The sequence below is a fragment of the Paralichthys olivaceus genome, chromosome 14 (genome assembly GCF_024713975.1).
Source record: "Paralichthys olivaceus isolate ysfri-2021 chromosome 14, ASM2471397v2, whole genome shotgun sequence".
Classification (NCBI taxonomy): Eukaryota; Metazoa; Chordata; class Actinopteri; order Pleuronectiformes; family Paralichthyidae; genus Paralichthys; species Paralichthys olivaceus.
Window position 1 is genome coordinate 8,728,106 of NC_091106.1, and position 14,031 is coordinate 8,742,136.

The window sequence follows — 14,031 nt, forward strand, 5'->3', positions numbered from 1 at the left end:
AAAAACGCACACTTTAACGATGTGTGACGCACAACTACACTAATGATTATCAGTATATTATTGACATTTTTATTATTAATTAACACAAATGGTGTTTATGTCCAGATAATCATCTTGAAAGTATAAAGTGAAACAGAATTTAGCATAGCACCAAGTTGATTTGTGATTGTTACTTAAATAATTGAGGAAAATCAGCTTCTCAACTTCTTTTGAGAAGCTTTGGCAATAACATGATTTGCATGTTCATTTTATGAATGCTTTTATGAACTTAGTAGCTCCAGATTAGTTTTTTTCTATTTCTACTCATCAAGTAATCATTAAGTCCCAGTTTAAAACATCCCCATCAGGAGTCTGAATGAATGGCTTTTAATGAGATTTATGTGCAGTGAATATTTGCAAGAAGAAGCACGAGAAAATTCTTGTTAGAAGATAGCTACAGTAGTACACGTAAATACAAAATGTAATATGTCATAAGTTTGGTACTTATCTTCTTCTTTGCTTTTCTTTTTAAAAAGTTATACTTCTACTGTCAAGTGGTGTGATCATGATGAATCTCACTAGTATGACTTTTGTGTCTCTTGGAATCAAAATATTCATGATAAATCGTTCAAAACTTTAGAGGAATATAAGAGTTTGTGATCTCTAAACAGGAGTTGGGATACTGCGTGCTCTCCCTGGCACTGCTGGGTTTTGTTATTTTATTTGTCCTCAGGCTGTAAGTTACTGGTGAGGTAAGGCAGTGTAGGTTCCCCCGGGCTGCCCATAGCCTGGAACCACACAGCCAGATTGTTTTGTCTGTGGTAAAGAGAGGAATAAGTCCTGTCAGGAGTCTCAGCTGATGGTTTCTTACTGCAGCCTTTCTGTATGTGGGTAGAGATGTGCTGTAGCCCACTCAGAAATTAATCTGGTGTTTCCCCGCTGCTCCAGAGACTTTCCTTATTGTCTGTTTTAATTCCACTGAAGACAGAACAGCCTTGAGTCTGCATACCTTCATAAATATTCTGCATAATTCACCGACATGACCCTTTATCTGCAGCTGAAGACGACATACTCGCAGCACAGGATGTCTTATCGCTTGTATTTTGGCTAATGGTCAGGTGAAGGGTAGAGTTGATGAGAGGGATAAGATAAGAGTGATAAATCACAGAAGAACTGGAAGTCATACACTTGTGAAGTATTTCCTCTCTGAGTGAGCACGGTGCCCTGTGGTGGTGTTTGCTGCAAATTAATTCACACAGGAGGAGTCTATCCTTCTGTTTTGTTGCAGTTTGAGTTCACTCATTGAAAACCGCATATGCAAGGGCGGGTGCAAGACATAATAATGTACGGTGTCGGAAAATCTATATCATTATTAATGAGTTTCTTAGGTCTGTGTTTCCCCCAGTCCTTCTGCCTTTATGTGGATGGAATAATAAGGATGGAAATATATTATTACTGTTGCTCGTGTGTGATGTGATGTCAGTCTGATGCATCTGTAAGGTCTCTTTATGTTTTTTTACAGTATGAGTTATAGCCGGTGTTGCTGATTATATTATATGACATAAACCAACGAAGCTTTTTAACACAATTCACCACATCTACTCATTTCCGAGATATTGCAGCATGATGACAATCATTCACGTTAGGGATGTACTTTAAAAAAAAAAGTTTAACTGATAAACAACAATTAACAGACAAGATATCTTATATAGGCAATAGACGAGTGTCTGAAGAAGACTTCTTTTTTTTATTAAGGGGTTAATTTTTACATTCGCAAACAGCAGCATAAAAAGACGAACCTGCAGTGCTGCTGTTGTGCTTTTAGACATGCACTGAACTCCGGATAATCTCCTGACATTCTCTGGAGAGGCGGTATGTGCGAACGCAGGTGTCCGAGTGAGAGGCTCCGGACTTTCTCCAGAGTTTCTCTGGCCAGCCTCTTAGTAAATACCTGGTAGAATTTCCCACTGAGGCCATGTGAGAAAACAGCAGATGATGTTTGTTAGAAACAAATGTCATCAACAAAACTGAAAAAACTAAAAGATTACAAATATTTCAAGAGGAAAAAGCTGTGCCATAGATGTAGAAGACACTGACTAAGAGGGCAAGAGAGCTTTTGGTGATAAAGTGCGCCGGCAGTATTGATGTGCTGTAAACAAAAACATGATATCTGCATCCATTAATGTGTTACATTCTGCCTCTGCCTGCTGTGCCACCCCTCACCTGAACACTCTGGAGATTCTGTCACAGAATATCCTGCTGCGTTGTTCATGTTTGAAAGGCAAACTCCAGAGAAAATCCTGACCAAATCTGCTGGAGTTCATGCTTGAAACAGCTTTACTCACACACACACAGAGATCTGTGTGTCACAATCAGGAGAAATCTAGTCACTTCAGTGGCTCAGTGGCCCATCAAAGCGGCATCACTTTTGTTTTCGATGTGCTCCTGTGGCGCCGGCAGGCATGCAGTCATTCCGATGCGCATTGGAGTAAACTGCATCTGGATCAGTGGGCAATCCCAATAATCAATCCTGATTAACAGGCCAGGTCTACCCAGTCCTCAGCAACAGCTTTCCTTTTAACTTTGAGATCCACAGTGCAGAATACCTGTGAAGATGGTACCGATGTCAGTATTTAATGGTTAATAGTTCACATTCATCAACATCAAGGTCAGACTGTCTATACCCTCCTTTCAACAATGTCAGTTTATACCAGGCTGCCTCATTTCCTGGAGCCCTTTTTACTCGCAATGTTTTCAAGTGTTTTCCATTCTTCAGCACAAACACACTCACCCCACCTGACATTATTTATTATTGTACTTTTTATCAGTCATGTCAGCTTCCTCTTGTCCCATTATTACAGAGTTATTCCAACCTGCTGCTCCCTGTGTGTTTTTTTTGTTTGTTTTGAACAGGGGGTCACATCCATAGACCATGTGACCTCTCCACGCACAGCGCCTGCTTCAGTGTGTTCACTTGTCTCTGGAGAGTGTGGTATTGTTAGTGGTCACCGTTCAGTGCCGCTTTTCAAAAACAATGGCTTTGGAAAATGTTTTTTCAAGGAAAGCAAGGTCACATCCAGAAGGGAGACCGGAGCGCTCAGGAAGTGGGTATTCTTATTTAGTCAGATCTGGTTACCATAGCAACAATGGAAACAGTTGCTATTTTTTTCTCTTCTTTTGGCTGCCTTGCAAACTTGTCTGTGCTATAGTACGTAGTTTGCAGAAAAAACAGTTTTATCATTGCACAAATGTTTTTAATTGAGCCTTTCAGAATTAGATAAACACAGCTAGGCTGCAAACTACATGTTCATGTTGTCTCAAGGAGTTGAAGCAATTTATCGTTTTATTAAATGGTGGAATGACAGAGAATAATAAATAGCAGTAAAACTCTGAGCTATGTTAGTGGCCTGGCTTTAGGGATGACAAGGGATGTGGAGATGAACTGCTGTGACATTTTGTGCAGATGTTCATGGTCTCCAGAGGCTAAATCTTGCTGATTTCGGTGATATTTCATCTTTCTGAGCTTGACATTTTATCCCAACAGCTATTTTTTATTTATTTATTACCAAATGACTAACACATGACATTCCAATCAGTGTATACTGCTAATTAGCAGATGTTATTAAGCATTTGATAGCATTTAGCTCAAAATGCTTGTGTACTGAACACACTCACAGAGCTGCATGCGTGGCGGAACACCTTTTTAATCTTATTTATCCTTTTAATTGTAAGCAGTTAAATAAAAACATTTCTTTGCACCATTTGTATACATGCAAGTGCATTTGGGAACCTGTGCCACTGTAATAACAGCTGTGACTCAGTAGTTTGAATGGGTCGTCCGCTAACCAGAGGGTTGATGGTTCAATCCCCGGTTAAGATACAGCTCTGTCAACAGATACCACAGCAAATCATCTCCCTGGCACCGCAGCCGAGCCTCTAACTGATTTCAGTTTACAAGCTCCACTGATACATCTATCTGCCAAATCACTGACACTTTGCCCAGCTGCTGTAGAGTTGCTGTAAGAAAATAGGCTGATTGAATCTGGTCTGGTCATGTTGACTCAACTTCTGAGGTTGTTGTTGGTGCTGGGCTCTAAGGTTGGAAACAATTTTCTCTCTGCCAATAAGAGTTTAGGTTGTTTACTCTGTTGCTGCTTTACATCTTATTCTTTTAGTCCAACTTTTCTTTTAGGAAAGATGAAAAATGGGCGGGTGTCTACTTTTACCTACAGTCTAGTATCATTCAGTGCTGTTCACACTATCATTTCTGTGCCAATTTTAATCAGAGTCTCTGTTTGTTTTTGCAGTTCCATGGTGCTGAGGAAGGACGTCCGTGAGATCAGTAGTGACTGTCCTCCAAAAGCTGACGCAGGGCTCAAACCAGGTGAGTTTAAAGGAAAACTTTGAGACTTTTATCTCACAGAAGCAGTGCAAAGTGTGCACCGTGTCCCAGACATCTGTGAGCTGGCCTGTGTGTTGACACACTTGGCAAAAAAATACTCCGAGTAGGCTGCTGCGTGGCAGACCGAAGAAAGAGAAGTTTTGTTTTTGTTCTGGGGAATGCAGCAGTGAAGAGCGCCTGTCACTGTGGAGTCTATTTTTATTTGAAGTCATCACCAGGCTTTTTATATAGTGCCCCTGTTTCCTTTCTGTTGCAGAGCTCTGACATTCTCATAATAAGGGTTATAAAGCAGCTCTGTATTATCTTAGTCTTTACAGGTGGTTGACTCAAAACTGCTATATTTCCTGCTTTGCAAAACCGTGAAATCAGCATCTGCAAAGGTGGTTAGATTCTGCATAAGCACCACCTGTGACATTGTAGCTGTACGTTTCTGCTGCTCCGTGTCACTGCAAATGCTCCTGACAGCTTTTCATATTGCTATGTTCCATGGCTGATTTCTACTCATATTTATGTCAGTGTCTTTTATATCGTCTCACTTTTGTATATTATTTCCAGAAGTAAAATTGTAGTTGTAAGTGTTGTTAATCACCACTGGTTCTCAGTTTGAATATTTTGCTAGAGAATTCACTGGTTTCATTCAATTTAATTTATGACACAGCACACAAACGCACACAAACGCACACAAACGCACACAAACGCACACACACACACACACACACACACACACAGGGGCAGATGTCATGAGGTTTCAAAGAATTAAGATCTTAAATTTAAAATATAATTTCCTTGCATTCTATTGATTTATAATATTTACTTTTCACTTGGCCTGTGGTAATACTATTGCACCTTTCTTTATGATATAATATATTTAGTAATTGAGCCGCAGTAAGTTAAGATCAGCTGCTTGACTCAGTCCACAGAACCCTGAAGCTGCACAAAGAGATGTTCACCTATATAATCAAAGTTCAGAGAAGTTCGACTCAGTACACAATATACACCTGTCTATTTAAATTTGTATTAATAATTAATGAATCGAGTTTCCAAATCGCACCAAACTCACCTCTGAACAATACACAAAAGTGTGAAGCCGATAAAAAAAACTGAAAGAGATTTGTAGAATCAGTAGTATTGTACATGTGCTCTGTTAACTTATTACTTATCTGTTTATTTAGCCTGGAAATTGTTCTTGTTAAAGACAAGTTTTACATGCTTAATTTGTGAGACAAATAGCAGCAGGGAATGACGGGCAGCGCACACTGGGTTACGTGAAAATGCCATAATGCATTTTCCCTGTGCGTTTGACAGCGCTGGACGCAGCCTTTGAGTTCCAGCATCAGCTGCTAGTGCCCAGCACCTGGAAGACGGAGGTGAAAGAAGAAAGTTCCAGCAGTGAGGAGGAGGATGATGATGAAGAGGAGGAGCAAGAAGAAGATGCCAGTGGTGAAGATGAAGAGGTAATAGAGGTGCACATGGTCTTATCCCTGCTATATCACAGTTGAAACAGATTCTCAAAATGTCTCTTTTCCTGTCGGCAGGAGGAAGTGGAGCCGTTCCCAGAGGAGAGGGAGAACTTCCTACAGCAGCTCTACAAATTCATGGAGGATCGAGGTAAAGTCCAAAGAGCAGTTAAACTGGTGTCTACAGAAACATCTCCTTTCTCTTAAATGTGTCTTTTAAATCCTGCAGTTACAGGGTTTTGTTTTAGTTGCAGCTGTAGAAATTAAAAAAGGTTGTGACAGATTCTTCACAATAAGTTTAGGTCTGGGAGGTTTAATGAAAACACGTTCTGTATTTTTCACCTTTAGTCAAAGGTCTGTATCCACGCCTCATTGAGCTACTGTGATTAACCTTATCTCAACAAGAAATGTCTCTATATGTGTGGCTTCTTCTTTTACCAACACTGTTTATTAAGATGTTTTAAGAGCAATGATGGAAATACAATTACTGTACTTATGCTTCGTCATCCATTGCCTCCAATCCAACTACTCAAAGAGAGAACTATTTTTACTCACATTTATTTGATAACTTTAATTTAAATTTTTTATGGTTGATAGAAAACAAGTGAACCTTAAATAAAAGATTTAATTAGACCAACTCCGCCAACCAAAACAGTAATGGGAGCATTTTGAGTACTTTTAATACTTAAACTACATTTTCAAAATGTATTTTTGCAATACAGGACTATATTAAATACGGTTATTTCATAGTTTTTCTAAGTGAAGTGTCTGAATACTTTTGTCCTTTGAACCAAACCTGCAGCTCTGCCTCTCTCTCTCTGTTGAAATAAACCTTTGTGTCTTCCATCTCCTCACCTGTTCAATCTTCCTCCTCAGGAACTCCCATCAACAAGCGGCCTGTTCTGGGCTACAAGAACCTGAACCTGTTCAAGCTCTACAGGCTGGTGCACAAACTGGGCGGCTTTGATAACGTGAGTGCCGCTCTGACAGCAATAACTGTCGCTGGCGTTTGCTTCTGGTCACACTTGTGTTGTTGTTGATGCTGACTGGGTCGTTTCTGTGTCCACGTTTTGAGCAGATTGAAAGCGGCGCAGTTTGGAAGCAAGTCTATCAGGATCTGGGAATCCCAGTGCTGAACTCTGCCGCTGGCTACAATGTCAAATGTGCTTACCGCAAGTACGTACAGAAACTGCAACCGCAGCCTCTCAGAGCTTTTGACTCGACCGGAGATGCAGCTTTTGTTTCTTTAATTTTTTCAAAACCGACACAGTTTTTAATCTGTTTTATTTATTTATGTATGATGCTTCCTCTTTTTAGTAAACTCCCTTAGAGTAAATGGATCTTTGCAATATTTGGCTTTTTGCTGTAAAGTTGTTGGAGCGGAGAAGAACAGTGAAATTCCAAATGGCGTCTTCTGGTTGTGTTGACGAGGAATGTGTTATCATGCAGGTACTTGTATGGATTTGAGGAATACTGCACGTCCACCGCCATAACCTTCAGGATGGACCTCCCCTTCAAGCAAGGTCTTAAGGGGGAGGTGAAGTCTGAGGAGGAGGCTGCAGGAGCAGCTCCCACATCCTCTGGGTCAGAAGACCAAAAAGCCCAGGTGGATGAGGAACCTTGCAGTGCGCAGTCTGTAGTCTGCAAGGTGCATTCTCCTAAATACTGTCTGAATTATAAAAATAAATACATACACTTATGTTGGATATTTAATCAAAACTTTACTTTAGTGTAATCTTTGCAAACCCCTCGTGTATTTGTTTATATTAAAATCATCCCTCTCCCTTAGGAGGAGAAACCTGATATAACCCGAAACAAAACGGAGTCTGAACCTCCAAAGTCCGAGGAAAAGGACAGTACGGATGATGACGACGGGGAAGAAGACGCCCCCCACAACGGCGACGCAGAGGAGGGCTCGTCGACGGCTCACCTTACAGCCGAGAATTTGAAACAGGAGCTCGATGAGGAGCAGGAGAGCAAGGACAACTCTGGGTAGGTGGTCTGAAAGGACGGTCCCTCCACCAGGGTGGTAAAAAAGAAAACATCCTCATGGCACAAACACAAACTCCATGCGGGGGCCCCGTGCTGGGCCCCTGCAGGGTGAAACTGTGTTGACATTCAGTCTGGCCTTCTGTATAGAAAAATTTAAAAAGTTTCTTAAGACAAAAAGACCTGAGGCATCCACTCAGAGGCAAAGCCTAAAAGACCATTAGCAAATGAGAAGAAGTGACCCCTCTGACCTTAATGATACTAATACGCTCTTTACCCACAATCACCTCTACCTGCTAACCAGAGAGGAAAGCTCTCCCCCCTCTTCCTCTCTGTCTCTCTCTCATCTAACCAAGCTTTTACCCCCTGCCATTTTTGCCATTATTATTTTTTGTGGCTTAGTCGGCATCAGCTGGCAGAGACATCTTAGAGCACCAAAGCCTGACTGCTACTTTTCACCTGGCATGTCATGCTGCTCGCTCTCTCTCTCTCTCTCTCTCTCTCTCTCTCTCTCTCTCTCCCTCTCCCTCTCCCTCTCTCCCTCTCTCCCTCTCTCCGTGGCTGGGTTTGTTTGACTGCGTCCAGCCACATCTCACTCGGTCGCACACGACATGGCTGTGCTCGTTCTGGTTTCTCCCCCTCTCCTCAACTCTTATCTCTGTCTCTCTGGCCCTCTCTCTTTCTGTCTTCTCTCATTTTTTTGGCTTTTTTATGTTCAGCTTTAGTAAATGTTCCATGTGTGTGAGTGTTGTCACTGATGCATTAGCACACTAGTTGCCAGATAGAGCTTCAGAGGCAGTAACCTTCAGAGGGTAAAAAAAGAAAATCTCTATGCTGATAAATGTTTGTTCTGGGTAGTTGAATCGTGTAGTCTTGGTTAGATGTCTATTCCCTTATTGTTGCCTGTCTGCGGCTTCAAGATCCTCTATAGTTTAGGCGTGTATTTGTTCAAGCTGCAGGTTGACACTTGTGTTAAGGCGGTATGGGTCACTGAGGACTGGCTTGAAAACACTGCCGGGAAATATAAACAGTCTGTTTTTTTGCTTTTTTTTGTGTCCAACTGAACTTCAGGATGTTGTGATCACACACTGCTGCTCTTTGGCTACATCCATACCGCTATGTTTTTGTTTGAAAAATGCATCAACTCTGTTACCGATATGCCTGGAGTCAACACTACTCCAGAGTTCTAGAGCCGCTTGAAAATACTGCTGGCCTCTTTAAGTTTGAAAACTCTTGGGCAGCATGGTAGTCTGGACTGGGAGAAACAGGGATGTTCAGACACTATGATGTCAACACTGAACCTTTTGCTGATTGGGTCTTGTTGTTCATTTACGTCACCTATTCATCAGGCTACCGTAGTCTTGGCTACCAGTGTATAGTGCATCATGGATAATAATAATATAATTATACTTTATAATTAGTTTTAGAGTTACTGACCCTGTTGCACAGTTAAATTCTGCATTTTACAATGTTACAACTGTTTACATGCATCAGAGAGAGCAATCTGCAACTAACAACCAAATTCTACCTGTTTACACTGACACATGCATGTCCAGTGTATGTGAGTGGTCACATGATAAGCATTTTAGTTGCATTAGTTATGCTGATACAAAATGCTTGTGTGGGCACTGGAAAGAGTCTGTTTAGTTTAGTTTCAAATGATAATGTAGTAGTATGGATGTAGCCTTAGTATCTCTCTGTGAAGCTCTCACCACCCATGGCTGTGGGCACACTACAATATGATCACTGTCATATGTGGACAGTCTGGAGGTTCCCTGATCTTTAGACGTTGTCAGGGTCATTGTTCCTCAGAGGCGATGTGTCAGTGTGACGGTTCACAGATTCACACAGCGGACAACCTGCTGGCAGGCCTAATCTGATCCGTCCTGATTGTATCAAACCTGTTTGATGATCACTGTCTGTAATCTGGATCACACAGTGTAAAATTTAGTTTAAGGGAAACTTTAAATGTGAAAAATGGTTTTAATTAAATAATTGTGAGAGAAACTCTTGATCTGCAGTAATTGTTAAGTTACTGCATGAGTGCTATTTACCTTTGACCTTTTTAATGATGAAGAATGTCTAATGAAAAGACTTTCATCCCGTTTTCCCTGTGCATAATAATATGAGTGGATTTATTTTAATCCCTATGGTTTTGAGGAATTAATATGCCGGTTAGTTTTTGATTAATCACTTGGTTTATAATGGTGACTTGATCAGATGTATTATTATGTCTGACCAAAAGTACAAATGTAAGACCAAGAAAAACAGCATATTGGCACATTTGAGAACCAACAACAGATTGGATGAAAATGACGTATTTATGCAGCTCTGTGTGTGTGTGTTTGTGTGTGTGTTATAACCTATTGACGCTTATTCTTTTATTCTATGAAACCGATACATGCGGTGTGTTTTCAGCATCATTTGTCATTTAAAGTTGAGTGTGTCCCCAGTCGTAGGGTGTTCAGTTTCCACAGTTGTCACAATTTGATCATTGCTTCCTCTTCTGCATGGAAATCATGCTCTGTGCAGTTAGTTGTGAAATGAATTGCATTGAGCACTGAGGTTCTTTGGATGTTGCAGCCGTGCCTCCTCCCCGTGCCATTAGTCTGGCTTTCAGTCGCTGCCTGCCAAGTTGTGCTTTGCCGTGCTAACCTGGCCCTGTGGCCCCTGCGCCTAAACTACTGACCGGCACTCCTGCACCGCCCATACACCCTCCAGCTTCGACAAGTCCTTACTGTTCCCCACTAGCTCCTCCTTGTGGCTGCTTTGTTTCTTACAGTGAGTGTGTGCAAGTGTGTGTATGTTTGAGTATGTGTTGGTGTATGAGAATCCCAAGTAGCTGCTGTGTGGATGTAGGGTTAGATAGTCTAACAGTAGAGTCATTTCCCATACAAGATGATTTATATTTGCCATGAAAAGATGATGTTTTATTTGCTGAAACTCTCCATGTACTGTTCTCTGACTGGCTTGCTGTAAATGATTCAGTTGTTTATGCTGCAGTTTGCTATAGGTTACACTGGACCAGGACAGAAAATGGAAAGTTTATGTTTGTTAATAGATAAGGGCCTAGTGTTGTAATGGGACATGGCAGGCGAGGGTGGAGCAAATAAGATAGAGAACAGGCTTTTGAAGCAGCAGCAGCAGGCAGTGAGTCGGGTGGGTGGCTGCGGGTGGGGCTCTGTGGTGTTCACTGGGGCAGCCTAGGGCCAGGAAGTGCTGAACTGTTTTTCTTGCAGGGATGACAGCAGTCAGGAGGGGGAGGAGGGGGAGGAGTTTGAGTGTTACCCCCCGGGGATGAAGGTGCAGGTGAGGTATGGGCGAGGCCGCAATCTGAAGACGTACGAGGCCACTGTGAAAGAGGCAGACGTGGAGGGGGGAGAGGTGCTCTACCTGGTGCACTACTGTGGCTGGAACGTCAGGTAAGACAGGACCTGGGGAGAAATCACCTAACGTCTATATTCACCCTAAAGAAAGAAAGAAAAAAGAAAGACATCTTTTAACCTTTGGGATCACCGCTACACTGGGTATCCCTGCAGCAGTAAAGCATCCCTTCCTCACAATTCTGCTTCATCTAATCCAGTCCCATGGTCAGTACTCTGATTATGGAGCACACTGGGCCATCTAGTGGCAGAAACAGAATTGAGTTTTGGGTCGATGTGGATCACTCCTCAGCTTCCCTCACTCAGTTTTTGACTGAATCCCCTGTCTGTCTGTCCCCCAGCTGTCTGTCTCTCAACTAAATCCACAGACAGGCTGAACTTCCACCAGTTTAACCAGTGGTTCTGATTCAACAAAATTTATGAATTGGTATTTCAAAGTGAGCGACCCTTCTCTGAATCCTCTGAAAGGCCAAATAAAGTGCTGCTACACTCACCTCTACCTCTCAACCCTCTCCCCCCTCCCCAGCGGGTCAGGGTTAATGCAGTGTTAAGTAGAGTGTTAGGGTACCATGACACAGAGGTTAACTAGTGCAATCAGCATTCCATTGTCTCAATGTCGTTGTGTGGTCCTCTAGCACTCTATGAAACAGTGGGATGTTTCTCTGCATTGTGTCTGTCGTGTGTGTGATGTTGTGAAACTGTTCATCTCCCTCATACGACACAAGTAGCACCCCTGGTACTGTCGGAACTTTGTTGAACATGATTTGTGTGGTGGTCGGTGTTAATATTGTTTCTTTCTCCATCGTGAAAAGGTTTGTCCTCTTCCCACATTAACACCATGGGATTCCTCCTTGTGCTGTTCAGGCTTAGTTTGTCACAGCAACATGTTGGAGTCAGACAGTAGAGGTGTTTGTGTGGTGGGTGGTGTGAGAGATTTCATGCTCCTGTCAAAGATCTGAATTATGAATCTATTTCTTTTCCTTTTGTACTCATTTTTTTTTAGATATGATGAATGGATCAAAGCTGACAAGATTGTGCGGCCCGCCAATAAGAATGTTTCAAAAATAAAGCACCGCAAAAAAATAAAGGTATGAGTTTAGAGAGTTGCTACTTTTCAGCTTAAACTTGCTGCGATGCTATGATGTGACTCACTGACTGTGTTCAATTCTGACAGAACAAATCCGAGAGGGAGAGAGACAGGCTGGAGAGGATCAATGACCGAGAAGTCCTCGGCCCGTCGCCCAACGGTAACCGCGTCCCGCGCTCCAAATGTGGCCTGAGTCATGATGTCTTTTCCAAGATGGACGAGGGTGAGGACAAAGGGACTGCAGTCAAGTCTATAGAAATTACCTCTATCCTCAATGGCTTGCAAGGTAGCAACACTCATTAGCCTGTAGATTAGGACTGTTTGACTCTGAATAGGTGTTTTATGCCTGTTGATATACTGCTGAAATCTAAGTGGTGCTCTGTCTTATTTGCTTCAGCTTCTGAGATGTCCTCTGACGAGAGTGAGCACGAGGATGAGGAGGCGGAGCATATTGAAGAGGATCACCCAGGTTGCAGAGGCAGCCTCAAAAAGGCCCCACTAGAGCCGGCGCAAACATCAGAGCATTGGGAGGGCGGGACTCCACCTGAAGGGTCCAAACCTGCTCCAGTCTCAGGAAAGAACCAAGACGTAGTCAATGCAGAGAGCACTGACTCCGGGAAGCGCAGAGGTCAACCTGAGTCCGAGGGAGAGACGAGCACCAGGAAGAGGAAATCTGACAGTGCAGCTGAGAGGACCACAAAAGGCCAATCCAAAGCTAAGACGAGGAACACCAGGAGTGCCGACTGGTTACCTGGAGGCTCTCCTAGGAAAATGGAGGAGAGAGCGGCCGGTCCCGGTGAGGAGAGGGGCCCCTCATCTAACAGCAGCTCTGATTCTGAGGGTGCAGCGCTGGCTGAGGCCCCGGCTGAGGGACCTCAACGAGGCCGCCCAAAAACCAAAGGTTCCCCTTCTAAGAAATACAACGGGATGAAGGAGAAGTCCAAATCAAACAGACAAGCAGGGTTCTGGGAGATTCCTGAAAAGAGGGCAAAAGCATCAGGGAATGCTGAGGAAAGGCCCGCTGTCCGTGCTAAAGGACAAAAGGATGTGTGGTCAAGCATCCAGGCGCAGTGGCCGAAGAAAACTCTGAAAGAGTTGTTCTCTGACTCGGACACAGAGGCCGCCAACTCTCCTTCCCCGCCTGTACCTTCGTGCCTGGAGGAGCCGAGTCTCGACCAGGATGCTGGGCCCGAGGACGAAGCCTCAGAAGAGCAGATGGAGAACGACAAACTCCAGGAGTTTCCAAGCAGTGGCAGTAACTCTGTACTCAACACTCCGCCAACAACACCTGAGTCCCCCTCGGGAGGAGGCAGCACCGTGGAAGACTCTGTTCAAGTGCAGCCTTCCTCCCCTCTGCCGTCCATACCCCCTGCCTTGCCTTCAGAGACAGTTGCTGACGCTCTACCCCCAGGACCCATACAGGAGGAGGTGGCAGGCGGGCGCAGTGAAACGGACAGCAGCACGGTGGAAGTGGAGAGTCTGGGCGGGGAGCCGCAAGACCTCCCTCAGGACGAAGGGGCGGGTTCCCCCTCGAAGGTGTTTGATGTCAGCCTCTCCTACAACAACAGCAGCAGCAGCTGCAGCCTAGAGCTGAGCAGCAGCAGCCAACAGGAGAACGAGCAGAAGTCCAAAGGTACAAATAATGGTAAATGTGATATTTTGTGTATTTTTCAATGACAGAATTCATTATTTTTCTTCAGGATTGAAAAGTAAAGAAATACATACTGACAGCTC

At 43.3% G+C, this 14,031-nt stretch overlaps 1 protein-coding gene across 11 annotated transcripts in view; it reads left to right on the plus strand.

Annotated features, from left to right (window-relative positions):
* The window catches only part of arid4b (AT-rich interaction domain 4B), a 49,957-nt gene that overhangs the window by 31,931 nt on the left and 3,995 nt on the right, over positions 1 to 14,031 (plus strand). For 2 of the 11 annotated variants that reach the window (XM_069539270.1, XM_069539269.1), the window contains 11 exons: positions 4,287 to 4,363; positions 5,687 to 5,835; positions 5,917 to 5,989; positions 6,715 to 6,809; positions 6,917 to 7,014; positions 7,288 to 7,486; positions 7,628 to 7,830; positions 11,067 to 11,249; positions 12,214 to 12,298; positions 12,385 to 12,583; positions 12,695 to 13,942. In XM_069539270.1, coding sequence (XP_069395371.1) covers positions 4,287 to 4,363; positions 5,687 to 5,835; positions 5,917 to 5,989; positions 6,715 to 6,809; positions 6,917 to 7,014; positions 7,288 to 7,486; positions 7,628 to 7,830; positions 11,067 to 11,249; positions 12,214 to 12,298; positions 12,385 to 12,583; positions 12,695 to 13,942 — 2,609 coding nt within the window. The remainder of the gene's footprint in view (positions 1 to 4,286; positions 4,364 to 5,686; positions 5,836 to 5,916; positions 5,990 to 6,714; positions 6,810 to 6,916; positions 7,015 to 7,287; positions 7,487 to 7,627; positions 7,831 to 11,066; positions 11,250 to 12,213; positions 12,299 to 12,384; positions 12,584 to 12,694; positions 13,943 to 14,031) is intronic. The other 9 variants (XM_069539272.1, XM_069539271.1, XM_069539273.1 and 6 more) reach the window with 6 other exon arrangements.